This window comes from Hylobates moloch, unplaced genomic scaffold (genome assembly GCF_009828535.3).
Source record: "Hylobates moloch isolate HMO894 unplaced genomic scaffold, HMol_V3 SCAFFOLD_1, whole genome shotgun sequence".
Classification (NCBI taxonomy): Eukaryota; Metazoa; Chordata; class Mammalia; order Primates; family Hylobatidae; genus Hylobates; species Hylobates moloch.
This window is the reverse complement of record NW_026652276.1, coordinates 100,229,411-100,255,308: the sequence shown is the minus strand read 5'-3', so window position 1 is coordinate 100,255,308 and position 25,898 is coordinate 100,229,411. Positions and strand designations below refer to the sequence as shown.

Genomic DNA, 25,898 nt, shown 5'->3' with positions numbered 1-25,898 from the left:
TGATTTAAACAACAGAAATCTATTTCCTCACAGTTCTGGAGGCTGGGAGGCTGAGGCCAAGGTGACACCAGGGTTGATTCTCTCTGAGGCCTCTCTCCTTATCTTGCAGATGGCCACCTTCTCCCTACGTTCATGTCCTCTTTCTTCTGTGCATGTCTGCATGTCTGTGTCCTAATCTATCACCCCACGACCTTTTTTTTTTTTTTTAGAGAGACAGGGTCTTGCTATGTTGCTATGTTGCCCAGGCTGATCCCAATTCCTGACCTCAAGTGATTCCCCCCACCTCAGCCTCCCAAAGTACTGGGATTACAGGTGTGAGCCACTGTGCACAGCCCCATCTCCCCTTCTTTTTTTTTTTTTTCTTTGAGACAGAGTCTCCCTCTGTCGCCCAGGCTGGAGTGCAGTGGTGCAGTCTCGGCTCACTGCAACCTCCACCTACCGGGCTCAAGCAATTCTTCTGCCTCAGCCTCCCAAGTAGCTGGGACTACGGGTGCGTGCCATCATGCCCAGCTAATTTTTGTATTTTTAGTAGAGACGGGGTTTCACCATGTTGTCCGGGCTGGTCTGGAACTCCTGACCTCAAGTGATCTGCCTGCCTCGGCCTCCCAAAGTGCTGGGATTACAGGCATCAGTCACTGCACCCGGCCCCATCTCCCCTTCTTATAAGGACACCAGTCAGATTGGATGGGGGCCCACCCCAATGACCTCGTTCTAACTTAACTTCTTTAAAGACCCCATCTCCAAATATAGTCACATTCTAAGGTCCTGGAGGTTAGGACTTCAACATATAAATTTGGGAGACGCAATTCAGTTCATGACACAGATACATCTCCGGCAATTCAACACCTAACAAAAGCGTGATTTCTTCACGTTTTCCACCGCTTTCATCTTCTCAGTCGTTAAGTCAATAAAAGCCTCCGAGTTTTAAAAATACCTTAGCAATTTTGACATTTAGGAAGGTTCATAGCTCTCAGATTTGCCCAGCTTGACGTGATCTTATTTTTCAGAGGAAGCAGCCTCTATTCAGCTCCTAGTCACAGCCGGCCTTCTGGAATATTCTTTCGAGCATTTGAAGGCTTCCAAGAGATGGGAGGGGGTGTCTTTTATACTGGAACGCTTTGAGTAATCTAGCTCATGCAGGCATTCTTCTTCATGAAGGACTTAGCTACCTGACTTTTGACCAGAAACAGATGATTTTACCTCAAAATTACTTTTTAAAAAAGAAGTTGACCTACCACATATCAAAAAGATAATAGTGAATAGAAAAATTATTGCAGACAATTTATAGAGTCAAGAGACCTAGAAAGTCTTCAATTCCCGCTACCACACCTTGAGAAAATTACCCAACCTCTTTGATCATGTTTGCCAATTAAAAAATGGGCAACTCGTCACAGCACCGTGGCTTGCGCCTGTAATCTCAGCACTATGGGAGGCTGAGGCAGGAGGATCACCTGAGGTCAGGTTCGAGACCAGCCTGACCAACATGGAGAAACCCTATCTCTACAAAAAATACAAAATTGGCCGGGCGCGGTGGTGCATGCCTATAATCCTAGTTACCCGGGAGGCTGAGGCAGGAGAATTGCTTGAACCCAGGAGGTGGAGGTTGCAGTGAGCCGAGATCGTGCCACTGCACTCCAGCCTGGGTGACAGAGTGAGACTCCATCTCAAAAACAAAAAAAAAGTGAGCAACTGAATTGAAGATCTTCAATTACTGGCCAAGTGTGGTGGCTAACACCTGTAATCCCAGCACTTTGGGAAGCCGAAGTGGGAGGATCTCTTGAGGTCAGGAGTTTGAGACCACCCTGGGCAACATAGTGAGACCCCGACTCTACTAAAAATACAAAAATTAGCTGGGTGTGTTGGCACATGCCTGTAATCCCAGCTACTTGGGAGGCTGAGGTGGGAGAATCACTTGAACCCAGGAGGCAGAGGTTGCAGTGAGCCAAGATCACACCACTGCACTCCAGCTTGGTAGACAGAATAAGACTCTGCCTCAAAGACAAACCAAAACGAAACAAAAAACAATGCAAAGTTGGCCAAATGTGGTGGCTCATACCTGTAATCCCAGCACTTTGGGAGGCCAAGGTGGGCAGATCGCTTGAGCCCAAGAGTTTGACACCAGCCTGGGCAACATAGTGAGACCTCCTCTCTACAAAAAAATCAAGGAAATTAGCTGGGTGTGGTGGCACGTGCCTGTAGTTCCACCTACTTGGGAGGCTGAGGTGGGAGGATCACTTGAGCCCAGCAGGTGGAGGCTGCAGTGAGCCATGCTCACACCACTGCACTCTGGCCTGGGCGACCTCAAAAACAAAACAACGTGGAATTGTGAAATTGGCCAGGTGTGGTGGCTCATGCCTGTGATCCCAGCACTTTGTGAGGCCGAGGCATAAAGATTGCTTGAGACCAGCCTAGGCAACAGAGTGAGATTCCATCTCTACTTTTTAATTAATTTATTTATTTATTTTTCTGTGAAAGGGTCTCACTCTGTCACCTAGGCTGGAGTGCAGTGACACAATCTCAGCTCACTGCAACCTCCACTTGCCAGGCTCAAGAAATCCTCCCACCTTAGCCTCCCAAGTAGCTGGGACTACAGGCACATGCCACCGTGCCTGGCTAATTTTTTAAATTTTTGTAGAGATGTGGGTTTCGCCATGTTACCCAGGCTGGTCTCGAACTGCTGAGTTCAAGCGACTCAAGTGATCCTCCTGCCTCGGCCTCCCAAAGTGCTGGGATTACAAGCATGAGCCACCGTGCCCAGCCTAAAATTTTTAAATAATAATAAAAAAGTCTTCAATCATTTCCTTCTATAAAATTCTGAGATTTTAATATAAAACAAGCTCTTTCATCACACTGGTATCCTCAATTTACCCTACAAATGAAAATTATTCCATCAAATTTTGAACTTAAGCCTAGTTGCGCCACCATTACCCATATGAAGCAATCCTTAACAATGCAGAATTGGCCAAATGTGGTGGCTCACGCCTGTAATCCCAGCACTTTGGGAGGCAGAGGCAGACGGATCACCTGTGGCCAGGAGTTCAAGACCTGCCTGGCCAACATAGTGAAACCCCGTCTCTACCAAAAATACAAAAATTAGCTGGGCGTGGTGGCAGGAACCTGTAGTCCCAGCTACTTGGGAGGCTGAGACAGGAGAATTGCTTGAATTCAGGAGGCGGAGGCTGCAGTGAGATCGTGCCACTGCACTTCAGCCTGGGTGATAGAAGGAAACTCCATCTCAAAAAAAAAAAAAAAAAAAAAAAAAGACAGAAAAAGAAAAAAAAGACTCTGACTTGTCCTTGAAGTTCCTTCAATATTTGATGGAGTTCTGGACTTCTAAAGGTCTGTTTTTTCCTATATTTGTTACTTCTTAGATTTAATAAATATGTGTTAAACCCCCCATGATATAAGAGAAAACCTCATATAAGTCAAAATACAAGACCATGTGCCAAATGGCATTATGGAAGTATAAAGTACTAAGAGAGTTTTGGAAAGGAGAGGATTACAAACTTCAGAATAATTTATAACTGTGTACATTTAAAATCTTTTTCTAAAACTTTTATTTTAGGCTCAGGGGTACATGTGCAGTTTTGTTATATAGCCAAACTTGCATCATGGGGGTTTGCTGTACAGATGATTTCATCACCCAGGTATTAAGCCTAGTACCCAATAGTTATTTATTTTTTCTTCTCCTCTCCTTTTTTTTTTTTGAGACAGAGTCTCACTCCGTCGCCCAATTTGGAGTGCAGCGGTGAGATCATAGCTCACTGCAGTCTCAAACTCCTGTACTCAAGCGATCCTCTTGCCTCTGTCGCCCAAGTAGCTGGGAATATGGGCAAGTACCACATGTCTGGCTGATTTTTGTATCTTTTGTGGAGATGGGTTTCACCATGCCTTCCAGGCTGGTGAAAATCATATGTCTGCAGAACTTATCTTTGGTATAAATGCTCTGATGTTTAATAAACTTTTAGTGCCCACGGAAAGCTTCCCTAGCTCATTTCTTTACTGTGAATTCTCTAATAGCCAATAAGAGGTGAGCTTGGTGGTCGGGTGCAGTGGCTCACGCATGTAATCCCAGCACTTTAAGAGGCCGAGGCGGGTGGATCACATGAGGCCAGGAGTTCAAGACCAGCCTGGCCAAAATGGTGAAACCCTGTCTCTACTAAATATACAAAAATTAGTTGGGTGTGGCGGTGCGTGCCTGTAGTCTCAGCTACTTGGGTGGCTGAGGCAGGAGAATCGCTTGAACCTGGGAGGTGGAGGTTGCAGTGAGCCGAGATTGCACCACAGCACCCCAGCCTGGGTGACAGAGCGAGACTTCATCTCAAAAAAAAAAAAAAAAAAAAAGAAGAAGTGAGCTTGGATTGAAACCTCTTCCATCGTCTTCACATTCCCCGAGGCTTTTTTCCAACATGAAGTGTCAGATGATGAATGAGGCTCAATCACCACTGAAAACTTCCCCACATTGCTTGCACTTATAAGGTTTTATCTCCAGTAGGAATTGTCTGATGAGGAGAAAGGATTGAACTTCCTCCAAGCAATTTCCTGCATGCTCTGCACAAAGAGAGTTTCTCTCTCATGTGAATTATTTGGTGCTGAAAAGTTGATTGTTTTGTTTTGGTTTTACTGAGACAGGATCTGGCTCTGTCATCCAAGCTGGAGTGCAGTGGCACAGTCATAGCTCATTACATCCTCAGTCTCCTGGGCTGAAGTGATCCTCCCGCCTCAGCCACCTGAGTAGGTGGGACTATAGGCACATGCCACCACACTCGGCTATTTTATTGTTTGTTTATTGAGACGGAGTCTCGCTCTTGTCGCTCAGGCTAAAGTGCAATGGCATGATCTCAGCTCACTGCAACCTTCGCCTCCTGGGTTCAAGCTTCTCCTGCCTCAGCCTCCTGAGTAGCTGGGATTACAGGCGTGGCCACCACGCCCAGGTAATTTTTGTGTTTTTAGTAGAGATGGGGTTTCACCAAGTTGGCCAGGCTGATCTCGAACTCCTGACCTCAGGTGATCCGCCTGCCTCGGCCTCCCAAAGTGCTGGGATTACAGGCGTGACCCACTGCGCCTAGCCTTTTTTATTTTTTTTGAGACGGAGTCTCACCCTGTTACCCAGTCACCGAGCTTGGAGTGCAATGGTGCCATCTCGGCTCACTGCAACCTCTACCTCCTAGGTTCAAGCGATTCTCCTGCCTCAGCCTCCCAAGTGGCTGGGATTACAGACACCCAACACCATGCTCAGCTAATTTTTGTATGTTTTCTAGAGATGGGGTTTCACCGTGTTGGCCAGGCTGGTCTTGAACTCCTGACCTTATGATCCGCCCGCCTCAGCCTCCCAAAGCGCTGGGATTACAGGCATGAGCCACCGCGCCTCGCCTTTTTTTTTTTTTTTTCCGTACAGACAGAACCTCATTATGTTGCCCAGGCTGGTCTTGAGTTCCTGAGTTGAAGCAATCCTCCCACCTCAGCCTCCCAAAGTGCTGAGATTGCAGGCATGAGCCACCGCGCCCAGCCTCTCTTTTTTGTTTTGTTTTCAGACAGCATCTCACTCTATTGCCCAGGCTGAAGAGCAGTGGCACGATCTTGGCCCACTGCAAGCTCCCCCTCCCAGGTTCAAGTGATTCTCATGCTTCAGCCTCCGGAGTAGCTGGAATTACATGCGTGCATCACCACGCCTGGCTAATTTTCATGTTTTTTGTAGAGGCAGGGTTTCACCATGTTGGCCAGGCTGGTCTTTAACTCCTGGCCTCAAGTGATCCACCTGCCTTGGCCTCGCAAACTGTTGGGATTACAGGCATGAGCCACCGCACCTGGCTTTTTTTTTTTGTTTTAAGGGAACAGGTCTTGCTCTGTTGCCCAGGCTGGCCTCAAAACCCTAGACTCAAGCAAATCTTTCTTCCTCAGCCTCTAGAGCAACTGGGACTATAGGTGCACACCAATGCACTCAGCTTTGCGTAAGTTTTACACTTTTTTTTTGAGATGGAGTCTCACTCTGTTGCCTAGGCTGAAGTGGCGTGATCTTGGCTCACCACAACCTCTGCCTCCTGGGTTCAAGCGATTCTCCTGCCTCAGCCTCCTGAGTAGCTGGGATTACAGGCACGCGCCACCATGCCCCACTAATTTTTGTATTTTTAGTAAAGACACGGTTTCACCACGCTGGCCAGGCTGGTCTTGAACTCCTGACCTCGTGATCCACCCACCTCAGCCTCCCAAAGTGTTGGGATTACAGGCATGAGCCACAGCGCCCAGCCACTTTTATATGTTTCCAGAATGCATTCCCACCTGGGCTACGCTTGTATGGTTTCTCTGCTGTATGAATAACCAGTGTGGCCCCCAGTTTGAGCACTGATTGAAAGCCTCCAACTCTCAGGGCCTCTCTCTCTGCTGTGAATTCCTGGTGCCTAAGGAGCCTGGAGGCCTGCCTGAAGATGTTTCCACTCCCTTTACAGCCACCTGGTTACTCTCTAAGGTGAATTCCCTGAAACTGAATGCAGTGTGAGGCTTGAACAAAAGACTTCCCATATTCAAAACACTCAAAGATGTGAGTAGTCACCCCAATGTAAATTATCATATACCAAATGAGTTTTCATTTCCCTGAAAGCTTTTCCACATTAAGTACGTTTCTCTCTTGTATTAATCATACAAAATTGGCCGGGCGCAGTGGCTCACACTTGTAATCCCAGCACTTTGGGAGGCCGAGGTGGGTGGATCACAAGGTCAGGCGGTCGAGACCACCCTGACTAACATGGTGAAACCCCGTCTCTACTGAAAATACAAAAATTAGCCAGGCGTGGTGGTGCTTGCCTATAATCTCAGCTACTCAGGAGGCTGAGGCAGGAGAATCGCTTGAATCCGGGAGGTGGAGGTTGCAGTGAGCCGAGATCGCATCACTGCACTCCAGCCTGGGTGACAGATGGAGACTCCGTCTCAAAAAATATATATATATATATAGATATCCATAGATATATCTATATATATACAAATTTGTTTATAGTTTGGATTGTGGTTGGTTTTCCCACATTTATCACAGTCAGGGAATTTTTCTCTACTACAATTTTTAAAATACATAAATAGATACAGGGTCTTGCTATGTTGCCCAGGCAGGTCTGGAACTCCTGAGCTCAAGCGATCCTGCTGCCTCAGCCTCCCAAAGACCCGGGATTATGGGTGCGAGTCACCACACCCAGACAGTGATTTCACTTCTGCAAAACTTTCCTCCTTTCCATTCAGCATCTTCTCATTCCCAGTCTCACATGTAGAAACAATAGAAAATGTAAATATCACCAATTCCCCATTCGATGAAAAAGGAAGCTATTGATTGGATATCCATGGAGTTTTAGACGCAAGCTTAAGAGGAAAAGTACTTCTGAGTATCAATATGGTATGATGAGATTTGTCTTTGATAGCAACTTTACTCCAGAGTAAACAACAGAAAATATTTTTGTGTTGAATATAAGATGATGTAAAGACATCCTGTGAAAATAGTTCTGAGTTTTCTGGTTAACAGATATGCTTATCATGTTTACGCTTGTGGTAGTGATCAGGTGATTTTACTGAAGACTGATTTCTTCTTTTTCTTCTTTTTTTGAGACGGAGTCTCACTTTGTTGCCCTAGGCTGGAGTGCAGTGGCACGATCTCGGCTCACTGCAACCACCACCTCCCAGGCTCAAGTGATTCTCCTGCCTCAGCCTCCAAAGTAGCTAGGACTACAGGCGCCCGCCACCATACCCAGCTAATTTGTGTTTGTTTGTTTGTTTATTTATTTAGGGACAGAGTCTCACTCTGTTGCCCAGGCTGGAGTGTAGTGGGGTGATCTCGGCTCACTGCAACCTCTGCCTCCCGGGTTTGAGTAATTCTCCTGCCTCAGCCTCCAGAGTAGCTGGGATTACAGGCATGTGCTACCACGCCCAGTTAATTTTTGTATTTTTAGTAGAGATGGGGTTTCACCACGTTGGCTGGGCTGGTCTCGAACTCCTGATCTCAGGTAAGCCACCCACCTTGGCCTCCCAAAGTGTTGGGATTACAGGCATAAGCCACTGCGCCCAGCCAACTTCTCCTTCTTGTTGAGAAAGGGTCTTGCTCAGTCACCCAGACTGAGTGCAATGGTGCAATCATAGCTCACTGCAGCCTGAAACTCCCGGGCTCATGCAATCCTCCCACCTCAGCCTTTCGAGTAGCTGGGACTACAGGCGCACGCCACCACGCCTGGCCGATTCTTTGATATTTTGTAGGGACAGTCTCACTATGTTGCCCAGACTGCAGATCTATTTCTTGATAATAACTAGTCAAGGTTTCCTTTGTGATCATCTTGAAACAACTGACTAATATGGGGTGTCTTAGATACTTATGAGCTTGGAGCTAGGATTCTATGGAGGAAAATGGGGAGCAGATCAGTGAAAGTTCTAGAATAGCTATAGAGGAGGGACTTGGGGGTAGTAGTGTAGTTGAAAGGAGGTGAAGCTGTGTCTACACCCTAAGCATTCAGATATCAGTAAGACCATAATCTAATTACTTGGGGTGGTTTTGGGAAGGGAAATCTAATGAGGATTACGGGGAGCTAAATCCTCCTAAACTGTTTCTACTGCAACCACAACTCTACATCATTGCAATGATAAATTAAATTCTGGACCAGGCACAGTGGCTCACACCTGGAATCCCAGCACTTTAGGAGGCCAAGGTAGGAAGATTGCTTGAACCTGGGAAGTGGAATCTGCAGTGGGCTGTGATCGGGCCACTGCACTCCAGCCTGGGTGACAGAGCAAGACTCTATCTCAAAAAAAAAAAAAAAAAAAAAAGAGGCCTGTCACGGTGGCTCACACCTGTGATCCCAACACTTTGGGGGGCCAAGGTGGGCGGATCACGAGGTCAGGAGTTTGAGACCAGCCTGACCAACATGGTGAAACTCTATTTTTACAAAAATACAAAAATTAGCTGCACGTGGTGGCGTACACCTGTAATCAGAACTACTCAGGAGGCTGAGGCAGGAGAATCACTTGAACCCGGGAGGAGGAGGTTGCAGTGAGACGAGATCACGCCACTGCACTCCAGCCTGGGTGACAGAGCGAGACTCCGTCTCAAAACAAAACAATACCACCACCACAAAAAACAACAACAAAAAACTGTGCATAAAGCCATTAAGTATGCTGGTGACACCATCAAAAATAACAATTGTAACTGTTACCTTTTAGAACGTGAGGTAGCGGGTAGAGTAGGAATGCTGTCCTTAGCTGACCTGAGTCAACTCTAGACTCATTTTTCTACCAATAATTTGCACATATTGGATAAATATTTGCTAAATGAACAGGTGAATGAATGAATGAATACATCTGGACTCCCTTGTGTAGCTTAGCAAAAAGGGAGCATGCTGGCTGGGCACGGTGGCTCTTGCCTGTAATCCCAGCACTTTCGGAGGCCGAGGCGGGAGGATCAGTTGAGGTCAGGGGTTCAAGACCAGCCTGGCCAATATGTTGAAACCCGGTCTCTACTAAAAATACAAAAATTAGCCAGGCGTGGTAGTGCACATTTGTAACCCAGCTACTTGGAAGGCTGAGGCAGGAAGATCGATTGAACCCGGGAGGCAGAGGTTGCAGTGAGCTGAAATCATGCCATTGCACTCCAGCCTGGGAGACAGAGCAAGACTCTGTCTCAAAGGGCCGGGCGCGGTGGCTCACGCCTGTAATCCCAGGACTTTGGGAGGCCGAGGCGGGCGGATCACGAGGTCAGGAGATCGAGACCATCCTGGCTAACACGGTGAAACCCCGTCTCTACTAAAAATACAAAAAATTAGCCAGGCGAGGTGGCAGGGGCCTGTAGTCCCAGCTACGCGGGAGGCTGAGGCAGGAGAATGGCGTGAACCCCGGGGGGCGGAGGCTGCAGTGAGCCGAGATCGCGCCACTGCACTCCAGAAAAAAAAAAAAAAAAAAAGACTCTGTCTCAAAAAAAAAAAGAAAGAAAGGAGCATGCTAATACCTATCTGATCTTTTATTTTCCTTTCCCTCCCTCCCTCCCTCCCTTCCTCCCTTCCTTCCCTCCCTCCTTCCTTTCTTTTTCTTTCTTTTTTTCTTGAGACGGTCTCACTGTGTTGCCCAAGCTGGAGTGCGGTGGCACAATCTCTGTCCACTCCAGTCATGAACTCTTGGGCTCAAGCAATGCTCCCATCTCATCCTCCAGAGTAGCTGGGACTACAGGCATTCACCACTGTGTCTGGCTTACCTTTTGTAATTTTTTTGTAGAGACGGGGTTTCCCTATGTTGCCCAGGCTGGTCTCAAACTCCTGGCCTCCGCCTTGGCCTCCCAAAGTGCTGGGATTACAGGCAGGAGCCATCGTGCCCAACCTATAATACTTGATTCTTTTCTTTCATGCATTATTATTATTATTATTATTAAGATAGAGTCTTGCTCTGTCGCCCAGGCTGGAGTGCAGTGGCGTGATCTCGGCTCACTGCAACCTTCGCCTCCCGACTTCAAGCAATTCTGTGCCTCAGCCTCCGGAGTAGCTGGGACTACAGGCATACACCACTATGCCCGGCTAATTTTGTATTTTTAGTAGAGACGGGGTTTCTCCATGTTGGTCAGGCTAGTCTCGAACTCCTGACCTCCTGATCCGCCCGCCTCGGCTTCCAAAATGCTGGGATTACAGGTGTGAGCCACCGCGCCCGGCCAACCAGTACTTTTTTTTTTTAAACTTTTAGGTTCAGGGGCACATGTACAAGTTTGTTATATAGGTAAACTCGTGCCACGGGAGCTTGTTGTACAGATGGTTTCGTCACCCAAGTACTAAGCCTAGTACTTGAGATGACAACTTCTGAAAATAAAATAATCTGATAAAAGTGACAGACGCTCTCTTTCACTTCCAGGTGGCGCGGCACCGCGCCCCGCCCCTCCTACAGAACCGAGTCGTTCATTGGCCAGTGGGGTCCCCGTGCCCCGTACTGGGCCTCGCTCGGCCCCGCCTCCCTGCCTAGGGCGGTTGCTGCGCAGATACCTTGCGCGTTGCTCGGAGTCCTCCAGCCCACCGAGTCCTTGTCCTAGAGCGGCCCCAGAAGAAGCGCTTCCTCCCTCTCGGGAGCCAACGAAACCGCCACCCGGAAGCCTGGACGTACGGAGGTTCTGAGCGTCCTGTTCGGGTTTCTTACCGTTACTCTTTCATTCACCCAAGAAATGATTTCTGAGCTCCCGGCCTTTGTCAGAGAGATGAGAGAGGCACGGTCCGTGTCCACCTAAAGGACAGTAGGACTGGATGACCGTTGTTTTCCAAGGTACAGGATGCCGCGCCTCCGAGGAGCCGAAGGGGCGGGAGGCCGCGTAGAGGAGGAGACCGTCCCCGAGCCTCGCCGAGCGTGCGGTGTAGACGCCCCTGGTGTCCAGTGGTTGAGGATCTTCTGTTGGCCGAGCATGGTGGGTAGAAGGAACGCTCCGAGCAGAAGAAAAGTGGCTGTCGTGAAGACATCTGCGTGTGCAGGGTGCCTGGGTGCCTGGAGATGAAGCTGGAAAGGTGAGCAGGGGCGAGCCTGGAGGGCTTCGTGTGCATGATAAGAAATTTAAACAGGATCCTGAGTAGCCTAGGCGGTATTTTAGGGGTTTTTGTTTTTGTTTTTTTTTGTGAGACGGAGTCTAGCTCTGTCTCCCAGGCTGGAGTGCAATGGCGTGATCTCAGCTCACTGCAGACTCCGCCTTCCGGGTTCAAGCGATTCTCCTGCCTCAGCCTCCCGAGTAGTTGGGATTACAGGCGCGCGCCACCACGACTGGCAAATTTTTGTATTTTTAGTAGAGACGGGGTTTTGCCATGTCGGCCAGGCTGGTCTCGAACTCCTGACTTCCAGTGATCCTTCCGCCTCGGCTTTCCACAGTGCTGGGATTACAGGCGTGAGCCACCACGGCCGGCCTAGGCAGTATTTTCATCTGGACATATGAGCTTGGATTTGCACTTTGAAATACACCAGGTAACCAAGTTGGGTTGAGGAGGAAAAGTCTGCAGCCTGTTTGGGTATGGTGACAGAATCGAGGCGGGGACGGCCTGACATGTGTTTATTGGTGAGCAGTCTTGTGTCTCTTCCATTGACATGTAACTCTCATGAGAGCAAGAACCTCTTGAGTTCATTTCTCTTACCCAGCACTTAGAAGAGCGACTGGCCTGGCACATGGTAGGTTCTTTTATTTATTTATTTATTTTTGGAGATAGAGTCTCTCTCGTCGTCCAGGCTGGAGTGCGATGGCGCGATCTTGGGGCCCACTGCAACCTCCGCCTCCCGGTTTCAAGCGATTCTCCTGCCTCAGCCTCCCAAGTAGCTGGGATTACAGGTGCCTGCCACCACGCCTGGCTAATTTTTGTATTTTTAGTAGAGATGGGGTTTCACCATGTTGGCCGGGCTAGTCTGGAACTCTGGACCTCAAGTGATCCACCCACTCAGCCTCCCAAAGTGCTGGGATTACAGGCATGAACCACCGTGCCCGGCTGGTAGGTTCTTTTTGTAAGATTTTTATGTATTTATTTTTTAACTTAGTGTTGGGGTCTCGCTGTGTTGCCCAGGCTGGTCTCGAGCTTCTGGGCTGAAGCAATCCTCCCACCTCAGCCTCCTAAACATAGTAGGTTCTTAAATGTTTTGATGGGTGAATGAATTAATTGATAGTTGACAAGACTTTCTAACTGGAAAGCAGATGGAACTGGGAAGTAGAGGAGACAGATTACTGAAAATTGGAAGAACACAAATATGGAATCCTGTTCAGTGGGTGTTTGCTGAGCCCTTCTCGTGCAAAAGGCTGAAGCGGGAAGTGCAAAATAGGCCCCAGCTGCTGGTGTACTCCAGGGAGGGGTTCAGAGCCCAGAATCTGCCTGTATACACCAGTTCTAGGTCTTATTCTCACCAACCTAAGATGTCAGTTTCCTTTCTGCGCACCCACCTGTCTGAATTTGAGAAGTAGATACTTCTTTGTTTTGTTTTGAGTATTACCATCCACAGGCATAGAATCCATATGACTGTGACTGTCAGGCTGTATATTATTCCATTATATTGATGTATTATCATTTAATAAAACCATTCCCTGGCATTTTTGTTGTTTGTTTACCTTCACAGATAATGCAGGAATGAATATCTTTATGTCTTCCTTTTCCTCCATTTTTTTCTTTCATTGAGTATTTTCCCAAAGGAGTAATTTTTGTTGTTTTGTTTTGTGTTCTTTTCTTTTTTTCTCTTTTCTTTTTTTTTGAGACGGCGTTTCGCTCTGGTTGCCCAGGCTGGAGTGCAATGGCGCAATCTCAGCTCACCACAACCTCCGCCTCTCAGGTTCAAGCGATTCTCCTGCCTCAGCCTCCCAAGTAGCTGGTATTACAGGCTTGCACCACCACACGCAGCTAATGTTGTATCTTTAGTAGAGATGGGGTTTCTCCATGTTGGTCAGGCTGGTCTTGAACTCCCAAACTTAGGTGATCCACCTGCCTCGGCCTCCTGAAGTGCTGGGATTACAGGCGTGAGCCACTGCTCCTGGACTTGTTTTGTTTTGTTTTGACAGCATCTTGCTCTATTGCCCAGGCTGGAGTGCAGTGGTGCAATCTCGGCTCACTGCAGCCTCCACCTCCCAGGTTCAAGCGATTTTCCTGCCTCAGCCTCCCGAGTAGCTGTGAGTACAGTCACATTCCACCTCACCTGGCTAATTTTTGTATTTTTAGTGGAGATAGGGTTTCACCATATTGGCCGGGCTGGTCTCGAACTCCTGACCTCAAATGATCCACCCACTTTGGCCTCCCAAAGTGCTAGGATTACAGGTGTGAGCTACCGTGCCCAGCCGAGTTAAGGTATTTTTATGGAAGCTTGATCACGTAGACATCAGTTATTAACTTAATCTCCAGCTCCTCTCTCTTCCCAAAGGGTGGGATGAGTGGGGAGGCTAAAAGTTCAAGCTTAAGAGTCTAAGCTTCAGATCCTGGACTGGTCTTCCTGGTGACCAGCCCTCATCTTGATGCTGTCCAGGAGCCTAGCGAGTCACTTCATTAGAAGAAAAAGCACCCCTGTCACTCAGGATGTTGCAAGGGATTTTGGACCTCTGTGTAAGATGCTCTTATTGGCTGGGCGCTGTGGCTCACACCTGTAATACCAGCACTTTGGGAGGCCAAGGCGGGCGGATTGCTTGACCTCAGGAGTTCCAGACCAGCCTGGGCAACAGAACAACCTGAACAACATGACAAAACCCTGTCTCTACAAAAAAAATACAAAAATTAGCCAGGTGTGGTGGTGTGTGCCTGTGGTCCCAGCTACTTGGGAGGCCGAGGCTGCAGTGAGCCAAAATTACGCCACTGCAGTCAAACCTGGGGTCAGAGTGAGACTCTATCTCAAAAAAGAAAAAAAAAAAAAAAAGAAAGATGCTGTTATTATTTCCATCACTCAGGAAATTACAAGGATTTTAGGACCTTTGTGTTGGGAACTAGGGCAGAGACCAAATATATATATATATATACATATATCTTTTTTTTTTTTTTGAGACAGAGTTCACTCTTGTTGCCCAGGCTGGAGTGCAATGGTGCCATCTCTTCTTACCGCAACCTCCGCCTCCCAGGTTCTAGCCGTTCTCCTGCCTCAGCCTCCTGAGTAGCCGGGATTACAGGTGCCTGTCACCACGCCCTGCTAATTTTTATATTTTTAGTAGAGATGGGTTTCGCCATGTTGGTCAGGCTGGTCTCGAACTCCCGACCTCAGGTGATCTGCCCACCTCGGCCTCCCAAAGTGGTGGGATTACAGGCATGAGCCACTGGGCCCGGCCCCAAATATATAGTTCTTATTATGTCACGGTGCTTTTATTTGTTGAGTTATTTTTTTCTGTTTTCCCCATGAAAATGTAAACTCCGCCTTGGCTTACATTGTGCCAGGCTACTAGTTGTAGACAACGACTATGTAGTAGGAGCTCAATTATTATTTCTTGAATGAATTAAATCATGAGGAAATGAATGAGCCAAATAAGCAATGGAGGAGGAGACAGATGTTCCAAACAGAGAGGACTGCCTGTGTAGCGGAGCTATGGCCACTGGGGGTTTGAGAGCTGAAGGAAGGCCTATAGGGCCAGTGTACATAGTACATACCAGGAGAGGTAGTGATAGATGAGGAAGAGAATTAAGCATGGCTAGATCCTAACGGACCTTGAAGGCTGTGTTTGTTTTAAGGGCAATGAGAAGGCATGAAAGGGTTTGATGTAAATTGAGAATTGCTTTTTTTTTTTTTTGAGATGGAGTTTCTGTCTCCCAGGCTGGAGTGCAGTGGCACGATTTTGGCTCACTGCAACCTCCGCCTCCTGGATTCAAGCAATTCTTCTGCCTCAGCCTCCCGAATACCTGGGATTACAGGCGCTTGCCACCATGCCCAGCTGATTTTTGTAGTTTTAGTAGAGACAGGGTTTCACCATGTTGGCCAGGCTGGTCTCAAACTCCTCACCTCAGATAATCTGCGCACCTTGGCCTCCCAAAGTGCTGCGATTACAGGCATGAACCACTGCACCCAGCCAGAGAATTGTGTCTTTATAAGAGCCTTCTGACTACTGGGTCGTAAATGGATGGTAGTGGGGTAAATGGAGGCAGGAGACCAGTGAAGCAGCTGTTGAAGTCATCCATGCAGAGGTGACACAGGTTTGGACTTAATTGGGTGTAAAATTTTTTGTTTTTGTTTTTTTGAGACAGAGCCTTGCTCTGTTGCCCAGGCTGGAGTGCAGTGGCGCGATACCGGCTCACTGCAACTTCCGCCTCCCGAGTTCAAGCTTTTCTCCTGCCTCAGTCTTCTGAGTAGCTGGGATTACAGGCGCACACCACCACGCCCAGCTGATTTTTGTATTTTTAGTAGAGACGGGTTTCACCATGTTGGTCAGGCTGGTCTCGATCTCCTGACCTTGTGATCTGCCTGCCTTGGCCTCCCAAAGTGCTGGGATTACAGGCGTGAGCCACCGCGCCCAGCCATTGGTGTAAAATTAACAGGGACTACTTTCTATCACTGTGTCGGAGGTGGATGGCTATGCTAACTAGACTTGAAAAGCCACAGACTTCGGATCTCTTCATTGGCACGCAACTGAGCCACCTGAGTAAATCACTCTCCCTTCATCCCTTGTTGACATTCAGCACATCCTGATGGTGCTTCTGCCATGCACCAGGCCTCTACCAAGGGCTGCAGCAAATATAAACATGACTTCGGTTCAGGCTGCCCCCGAAAAAGGAGCCTCCTAATAGGAGTGCCCCCGTCGTCTTCCTGTGTTCCCTGCCCTGCCAGTGTTTGCCTCCCGTCTTCAGTCCTGTTTTCAGTCACCTGCTTCATATTGTGTCCATCTTTCTTTTTTTTTTTTTTTTTAAGAGATGGAGTTTCGCTCTCATTGCCCAGGTTGAAGTGCAGTGATGGGATCTCGGCTCAGTGCCGCCTCCACCTCCCGGGTTCAAGCGATTCTCCTGCCTCAGGCTCCCAAGTAACTGGGATTACAGGCACCCACCACCACCACCGGCTAATTTTTTTTGTGTGTGTATATATATATATATTTTTTTTTTTTAATTAAAAAGTAAACTTGAATGTCGAAAATGCAAATGGGGAAGGCAGAAAGATCACATACAAGGCTGTCACTTCACACTTGGAGGACTGCACAGCGGATGGGCAGAGGCATTCCTCACTTCCTAGATGGGGTGGCGACCAGGCAGAAGCTTTCTCACTTCCCAGATGGTGGGGCGGCTGGGCAGAAGAACTCCTCACTTCCCAGACGGTGCAGGGGCCAGGCAGAGGCACTCCTCACTTCCCAGATGGTGGGACGGCCGGGCAGAGGTGCTCCTCACTTCCCAGACAGGGCAGCAGCTGGGCAGAGGCGCTCCTCACTTCCCAGATGGGGCGGCGGCTGGAGAGAGGCGCTCCTTATATCCCAGACGGTGTGGGGGCCAGGCAGAGGCACGCCTCACTTCCCAGATGGTGGGACGGCCGGGCAGAGGTACTCCTCACTTCCCAGACGGGGCAGCAGCTGGGCAGATGCGTTCCTCACTTCCCAGATGGGGTGGCGGCTGGAGAAAGGTGCTCCTTATATCCCAGACGGTGTGGGGGCCAGGCAGAGGCACGCCTCACTTCCCAGATGGTAGGCGGCCTGGCAGAGGCGCTCCTCACATACAGACGGTGGGCGGCCAGGCAGAGGCGCATTTTTTGTATTTTTAGTAAAGATGGGATTTCATCATGTTGGCCAGGCTGGTCTCGAACTCCTGACCTCAGGTGATCCACCCGCTTTGGCCTCCCAAAGTGCTGGGAATACAGGCGTGAGCCACCACACTCAGCCCTAGTGTCATCTGTGCCCACCCCAAGGCCCAGGCAAAATTAGATGCTCTATGCCTCTCTGAATGAACGTGAAGTTTTCTCCTTGAGGCTTATGCTAGTGGGCATCAGGGAGCCAGTTCCCCAACCTGGGGATTCTGTCAGGGCTTACAGAGCTCACTGTATCAGTTATTTCAACCATCCAAGCCAAATAAGGAAGAATAACTCTTGTCTTTCTAACTATTATGAGACTATTATGAGAAGAAAAATATTAGAGGCTTGGCCGGGCACGGTGGCTCACGCCTGTAATCCCAACACTTTGGGAGGCCGAGGCAGGCTGATCACCTGAGGTCAAGAGTTTCAGACCAGCCTAGCTGACATGGTGAAACCCCATCTCTGCTAAAAATACAAAAATTAGCCGGGTGTGGTGGCTGGCGCCTGTAATCCCAGCTGCTTGGGAGGCTGAAGCAAGAGAATCGCTCGAACCCAGCAGGCAGAGGTTGCAGTGAGCTGAGATTGTGCCACTGCGCTCCAGCCTGGGTGACAGAGCAAGAAACTGTCTCAAAAAAAAAAAAAAAAATACCTGGGTGTGGTGGTGCACACCTGTAGTCCCAGCTTCTTGGGAGACTAAGGCAGGAGGATTGTAGGAGCTCAGGAGGTCAAGGCTGCAGTGAGCTCTGATTGTGCCGCTGCTTGCACTCCAGCCTGGGCCACAGAGTGAGACCCTGTCTCTAAAAAATAATAAAAATTAAAGGGGCTTTGCAAACACAGAAGGTGTCTGGATGATTATCCCTTGCATGTGCAATGCCTTGTTTACAATTAATTTGCTTTTTCCGTGTTTATTCAACAAATATTTATTGAGCACTCACTCTCTGCCAAGCCTTGTGCTAGATGCTGGATAAGCAAGGTAAGTCTCTGCCCTCAAGGAACTTACACTCCAATGTGACTCAAGGGAAAAAGAATTTGAAAGTTGCTACCTACCGAGTCCCCTCACTGCACAGAAACTGAAGCCAGAGGTGCCCACACCTTCCTCCTTCCCATGCTCTGATAGCTCCTCACTGCTAAGCTCCCCATTGTCCGTGACCCCATGTGGCAGGTTTCCCGCCTGGGGTGCACTCACAAAATGGTTTATGTAAATAATATTAAAAATTGGACCTTCTCTGCCAATAATGGAGCCGTTGCTTTTTGAAAAACTTCCCGTTGATAGTGTCTCTTATGATTACCCCAGCCTCTGGCTGTGTGGTTTACAGATCCAGTTGCCTCTGCTGTTGCATTGTGAGAGTCAGCAGAGGCCCAAGAAGCCCCAATACTAGTTTGCTGCTGTTGGTGGGTTTGTTTTTTTTTTTTTTTTTTTTTTTTTTTGAGACGGAGTCTCGCTCTGTCGCCCAGGCTGGAGTGCAGTGGCGCAATCTCGGCTCACTGCAAGCTCTGCCTCCCGGGTTCACGCCATTCTCCTGCCTCAGCCTCTCCGAGTAGCTGGGACTACAGGCGCCTGCCACCACGCCCGGCTAATTTTTTGTATTTTTTTAGTAGAGACGGGGTTTCACCGTGGTCTCGATCTCCTGACCTCGTGATCCGCCCGCCTCGGCCTCCCAAAGTGCTGGGATTACAAGCGTGAGCCACCGCGCCCGGCCTGTTGGTGGGTTTTTTGAGACAAGGTCTCTGTCGCTCAAGCTGGAGTGCAGTGGCGTGATAACTCACTGCAGCCTCGAACTCGACTCAAGCGATCCTTCTGCCTCAGCCGCCCCAGTAGCTGGGAGTACAGGTGCACGCCACCACGCCGGTTAATTTTTTTAAAAATTTTGTAGAGATAGGGTCTCGCTATGTTGCTCAGGCTGGTCTTGGAACTCCTGGCCTCCAGCGATCTTCCCACCGCGGCCTCGCAAGGTGTTGGGCTTACAGGCGTGAGCTACGCGCCCGGTCTCCTCCCCCGCCCCACCCCGTTCTAGTTAAGATTTTGTTGCAGGCAGTGAAAAGTCACGTGGCCTCCAAGGTCCTAGATTTCTGAGGGGCGTCAGCTTGGCACCCTAATGTGATGTGATCTCTGGCCAGCTACTCACCCTCCTCTTTTTGCTGTTTTCATCCTGGGGGCTAACCGCTAAGACATAGCCTCCAGTTTCCCTAGGGAAGCCTCCGCGGAGGAAGGCACCGGTTGAGGCACCTGGGAAGACCAACCTGGGAAAGGTCTCCCTGCGCGCAATCTGCTGGCTGGAGGGATCGGCCGAGCCTGCGCACTAGCGCCCCGCCGGCGCTGCTGAGCTGAGAGGAAGGGGCGGGGCGTCGCCAGGTCGTGCCCGCATCCGCCGGACGCCGGAAGTGGCTCTCCGCCCTTGCTACTGGGCCATGGAGACTGTGGCACGTAGATTGTAGTGTGAGGCTCGCGGGGGCAGTGGCCATGGAGGCCGTGCTGAACGAGCTGGTGTCTGTGGAGGACCTGCTGGTGAGGCCTGGCCCGGACAGAGGGAAAGGGAAGGTCGGAGGGCGGGTCCTGAGGAGAGTCAGGTAGGGGCCGAACCCTCCTCCCGGCATCGGCTTGGCCGAGGGAAGCCGAACTACGGCTCCCGGCAGCCTCCACAGCGCCTGGCTCCTGCCCGGAGAGCCCGCTATGCCGCAGAGGCTCCTGGGAGTTGTAGTGTCCTGAGCCCCCACACCTCAAAGACTACGGGCCTGGAGCCCGACCGTGGTTAGGCTGACGGGCTCTGGGATCATGCAGGTGCTGTCAGCTCAGGGCGCTCCTCCAGCGGTGGAGGAATACAGTGACCATCATAAGGTGTCACCTATTACTGCGTCCGGCACGGTGCTAAGGCATCGCATGCCAGATCTCAGCCTTTGTAGCTCTAGGAGGTAGGCACTACTTCTATTCCTGGACAATAAAAGGTCTAGGCCCGGCAGGGTGGGGCAAGATGGGGCCAGCAGCCTCAAATGAGGACCGCGTGGGCTGTTGTTGAGCAGTTCTGACAGCGTGTTTACTGGTTCGGCCGCCGGGGTCAGCTGCTCCGGGAGCGGTGCCTGGAGCTGCCACCAGGTGGCATCTCCGCTCGGTACCGCCGGGGGGAGGGGAGACCAGGGGCCTGTGTCACAAGAGCTGGCCCGCAGGCCCGGAGGAGCCGAAAGTCTGGGTCCGGGGCATGGAGATAGCAGAAGCTGGGGTGCCCGATACCAAGACCTGCGAGGGAAAGGGGGCAGAGCCAGGGAGATGGCATGTCCAGATAGAGAATGGTTGACGCCTTTCATTTCTAAATGATTCCTTTCCTCCCCTGTGGCAGAAGTTTGAAAAGAAATTTCAGTCTGAGAAGGCAGCAGGCTCGGTGTCCAAGAGCACGCAGTTTGAGTACGCCTGGTGCCTGGTGCGGAGCAAGTACAATGATGACATCCGTAAAGGCATCGTGCTGCTCGAGGGTGAGGCGCTGTACTCTCCCCTTCCCGCTGCCATCTGGGCTGCTCTGTGATGTGGGCCCCGTAGTCCAGTCACCTCTCAGTTGTCTCCGGTAGATTTACTGCACCAAGGGCTATACTTAGCTTGACGTCTCCCAGTGAACTTTTGGCTACTTACCGCCCACCATTGTTTTGCCAGACAGAGTGGTAGCATGTCAGTTCCCCCAGAACTGTCTTGATCTGGGAAAGTGACTTGAGGTCACGCAACTAATCAGTTAATGGCTGAATTGGGACTAGAAGCTCCTGTTTTGTGAGACCTAGCCATGCCCTTCCCCCCAACACCACCGCCGTGTTGCTTAGTTAGCAGCTATTGAGAATCTTTTGTGGCATGGAAGAGGTACAGAGGACTGTCCTACAAAATTGTGAGCAGATAGTGCTTTTGTTTTTTGTTTGAGACGGAGTCTTGCTCTGTCCCCCAGGCTGGAGTACAGTGGCGCTGTCTCAGCTCACTGCAACCGCCACCTCCCGGTTCAAGCAATTCTCCGGCCTCAACATCCTGAGTAGCTGGGATTACAGGCGCCCACTACCACGCCCAGCTAATTTTTGTATTTTTTGTAGAGACAGGGTTTCACCATGTTGGTCAGGCTGGTCTCGAACTCCTGACCTCAGGTGATCTGCCCACCTCGGCCTCCCAAAGTGTTGGGATTACAAGCGTGATCCACCGCGTCCAGCTAGATGGTGCTTTTTGGATTGGAACCCTATTTCCCATTGGTTTTAGGTGGGTCATCATTTGTCAGAGGCCACAATACTTAACCACTTAATTTCTCTGTAGCTCCTTTTGTTCAAGTAATCATTTATAAGCACACAGTCAGTGTACAGCCATCCCTCTGTAGCCATGGGGGATTGGTTCTAGGAACCCCACCCCCACAGATACCAATAGTCATCCAAGTCCCATATATAAAATGATGTGGTATTTACATGTAACCTGTGCACCTTCTCCTATATACTTTAAATCATCTGTAGATTACTTATAATACCAAATACAATGTAAATGCTGTATAAGTAGTATACTGTATTGTTTAGGGAATAATGGCAAGAAAAAAAGGTCTGGTCATGTTCAGTACAGATGCAACTATCTTTTTTTTTTTCCTGAGTATTTTTGATCCATGGTTCGATGAATCCATGAATACAGAATGCCGACTGTGTTAGCAAAGGATGCCTATTGAAAATCTATAAAAATGGCCAGGCGCAGTGGCTCACACCTGTAATCCCAGCACTTTGGGAGGCCAGGGCAGGTGGATCACAAGGTCAGGAGTTCGAGACCAGCCTGATCAACATGGTGAAACCCTGTCTCTACTAAAAATACAAAAATTAGCCAGGCGTGGTGGCGCGCACCTGTAATCCCAGCTACTCAGGAGGCTGAGGCAGGAGAATCACTGGAACTTGGGAGACAGAGGTTGCAGTGAGCCAAGATCACGCCATTGCACTCCAGCCTGGGCAACAGAGTGAGACTCTGTCTCAAAAAAAAAAAAAAAAATCTATAAAAATAAGACTCTTTCTTAAAAGGTACAAATATTTTTACCCTATGTTTGTCTACTTCGGCAATTCAGATTTTCAGGTTTATTCTACAGCAGGGTGTAGATATAGAAGAAACAGCCTCTCTAAGTGTTGCCAGTCTAGTTGAGGAGACAGTACAAACGTTTAGGAAGATTTATAAACACCTGCAGAATTATTTAGCAACAAATTCTAGTGCATACAGTACAGTTATCCTCTGGGAATTCTCTGAATTAAGAAAGTCCAGTGGGGCCAGGCACTGTGGCTCATGCCTGTAATCCCAGCACTTTGGGAGGCCAAGGCCAGAGGATGGCTTGAAGCCAGGAATTTGAGACCACCTGGCCTGTCTCTATAACAAAAATTTTTAAATTAGCCAGGCATGGCGGTGTGTGCTTATAGTCCCAGCTACTTGGGAGGCTGAGGCAGGAGGATCACTGACCCCAGGAGTTCGAGGCTGCAGTGAGCCATGGACGTGCTACTGTGCTCCAGACTGGGGTGACAGAGCGAGACCCTGTCTCCGTTTTTTTTTTTTTTTCCCCAAGACTGAGTGTGCAATGGTGCAATCTTGGCTCACCACAACCTCCACCTACTGGGTTCAAGCAATTCTTTTTTTTTTTTTTTTAATTTTATTATTATTATACTTTAAGTTTTAGGGTACATGTGCACAGCGTGCAGGTTAGTTACATATGTATACATGTGCCATGTTGGTGTGCTGCACACATTAACTCGTCATTTAGCATTAGGTATATCTCCTAATGCTATCCCTCCCCCCTCCCCCCACCCCACAATAGTCCCCAGCGTGTGATGTTCCCCTTCCTGTGTCCATGTGTTCTCGTTGTTCAATTCCCACCTATGAGTGAGAACATGCAGCGTTTGGTTTTTTATCCTTGCGATAGTTTGCTAAGAATGGTTTCCAGCTTCATCCATGTCCCTACAAAGGACATGGAACTCCTCATTTTCTATGGCTGCATAGTATTCCATGGTGTATATGTGCCACATTTTCTTAATCCAGTCTATGGTTGTTGGATATTTAGGTTGGTTCCAAGTCTTTCCTATTGTGAGTAGTGCCGCTATAAACATACGTGTGCATGTGTCTTTATAGCAGCATGATTTATAATCCTTTGGGTATATACCCAGTAATGGGATGGCTGGGTCAGGGTTCAAGCAATTCTGCTGCCCCAGCCTCCCAAGTAGCTGGGATTATAGGCATGTGCCAACACGCCCGGCTAATTTTGTATTTTTAGTAGAGACGGGGTTTCTCCATGTTGGTCAGTCTGGTCTCAAACTCCTGACCTCAGGTGATCCGCCCGGCTCAGCTTCCCAAAGTGCTGGGATTATAGTCGTGAGCTACCGCTCACAGCCGACCCTGTCTCTTTTAAAAAAAAAAAAAAAAAAGGAAGGAAGACAAAGTCAGGTGGGGTCTTCAGGGAAGGCTGATTGAAGGTGAGTTTTGAGCTGATTTTTTTAAAGGGGGAGGGAGTCCTAACATTTTTTTTTTAAACAATAATTGTACAGCAGACAGTTTAGTTAAAACCACAACAGCAGCACTTTGGGAGGCCGAGGCAGGCATATCACTTGAGGTCAGGAGTTTGAGACCAGCCTGGCCAACGTGGTGAAACTCCATCTCTACTGAAAATACGAAAATTAGCCAGGTGTGGTGGCGGGCGCCTGTAATTCCAGCTGCTCGGGAAACTGAGGCAGGAGAATCGCTTGAACCCGGGAGGCGAAGGTTGCAGTGAGCCGAGATCATGCCATTGCACTCCAGCCTGGGCGACGAGTGAAACTCCGTCTGAAAAAAAAAAACCACAGCAGATGCCAAAACTGAGTCACGCTGCCTTGGCTTCTCCAGGGCCCCGATTTCCTCATTTCAGTTGGATGGACCAGTTGACTGTAATACTGATAAAAGGGATGTTCTGTCACTGGGATGTTGGCACAGCTGGGGTTCTCCCTGCCCCAGAGCTCTGGCTAGGGTGCTGGGAGTGACTGGAGCTGAAAGGGAGGCTTAGGACTATGACCCTCCCAGGATCACAGAGGCATTCAGAAAGTGGAAGGGGCCTCTGGGACACAGTATTAGGAAAGTATTAGGAAAGAAGCATTTCTCACCCTCTTCTCTGCTCCTCCCCAGAGCTGCTGCCCAAAGGGAGCAAGGAGGAACAGCGGGATTACGTCTTCTACCTGGCCGTGGGGAACTACCGGCTCAAGGTGAGGTGGGGCCCCCGTTCCCTTCATCCTCCTCTGGGGCTGCAGGACCTTCTTACTGTGTCCTCCAGGGTGGAGCCCTGGACAGCGGGAAGTCTGAAGGGGTGCAGAGGTGCAGAGCGGTGTCAGATGAGGACTCCCAGGGAAGATCAGAGTGGCGAGGGTGTGGGGAGGAAGGTGACGTCAAGAGATTGGGTGCAGGCCCAAGCCTTGCACTGTTATCTCCCGCAGAGTTGGGGTTGTTTGTGGACTCTACTCCGTGGGGTGGGGCTGGAGGGAGGGAGGGTGTGGAGGTCGAGGGAGGAGCCCCCAGGGCTGAAGAAGGGAAGGCCCTTCAGGTGGGCAGGAGGAGTGGTGGATACTGAGGTGTAGCCAGCCCAGTGGCTCACACCTGTAATCCCGGCTACTCAGGAGGCTGAGGCGGGAGGACTGCTTGAGCCTGGGAGTTTGAGGCTGCAGTGGGCTGTGATTGCGACGCTGCCCTCCAGCGTGGGCAACAGAGCAAGACCCCATCTCTTATTTAAAAAAAAAAAACAAAAAAAAACAAACAAACGCTGGGGTGTGTATGACGCGTGCGCGTTTCCCTGAGCGCAGGAATACGAGAAGGCCTTAAAGTACGTCCGCGGGTTGCTGCAGACAGAACCCCAGAACAACCAGGCCAAGGAACTGGAGCGGCTCATTGACAAGGCCATGAAGAAAGGTGACAGTCTCGGCCCCTTTGTTCAGCCCTGCTCTTCCCCACGCCTGGGCGCTTTGGTCTCTGTAAATGAACCCCTCCAGGCAGCCCCTCAGCCCCAACCCTTCCAGTTCTTAGAGCCCCTTGCCCTGTGACTCCAGGTAGGGGTGTGCCTCTGTTGAGCAGGGTTGGCAGAAGGGGACCGTCAGGGTCCCCGCAGGGGCCAGGCTCCTGACACTGTCCCTTTCCTTCCCCAGATGGACTCGTGGGCATGGCCATCGTGGGAGGCATGGCCCTGGGTGTGGCGGGACTGGCCGGACTCATCGGACTTGTTGTGTCCAAGTCCAAATCCTGAAGGAGGCGTGGGAGCCCATGGAGAACACTCCAGGAGGGCCTGTCCATCCTCGCTGTCCCTTCCCTGTTCTCCCCCTGCATCCCTGTCTCTGTCCTCTGTGGCCTTCAACTAACTTCTGCTCCCCTGAGACCCATCCTTCAGCCCCATATCGTGTGCTTTGGGATGAGTGTAAATAAAACACGGCTGTGGCTTGGGAACCCCGGTGTCTGCATTGAGGGGAGGGGTGGGTTCCGAACGCTGGGCACAGGGGGCAGAGACGTCACTCCTGGTCCTCTCCTGCCCCTGCCCTCCGGGTTGGCATGGGGTTCTTCGTCCACCCCGCAGCCGAGAGCCCACACCCTTCCTCCCTTTCCTGAAGGCACATCCTTGAGAGTGCCAGGCAGCTCAGAGACATGGGGCTTTTCCATGGTCCCAGAATCCTGGGAAAAGGCAGTGACCTGAGCATGGGCGGGCAGAACTGCGGAGCCAGGCCGGGCTTCAGGCCTGCATTCT

General features: G+C 49.9%; 2 protein-coding genes across 3 annotated transcripts in view; one reads left to right on the top strand and one right to left on the bottom strand.

Moving 5' to 3' along the window:
- COL26A1 (collagen type XXVI alpha 1 chain) overlaps positions 1 to 25,898 on the bottom strand; it is a 553,406-nt gene that overhangs the window by 305,696 nt on the left and 221,812 nt on the right. The gene's annotated exons all lie outside the window — the stretch shown is intronic.
- On the top strand, positions 19,539 to 25,744 carry FIS1 (fission, mitochondrial 1). The gene is made up of 5 exons (XM_032756127.2): positions 19,539 to 19,687; positions 20,514 to 20,646; positions 24,302 to 24,378; positions 24,970 to 25,075; positions 25,309 to 25,744. Exons 1-5 carry the CDS (start codon positions 19,643 to 19,645, stop codon positions 25,404 to 25,406), a joined length of 459 nt encoding a protein of 152 aa, XP_032612018.1. The 5' UTR covers positions 19,539 to 19,642; the 3' UTR covers positions 25,407 to 25,744.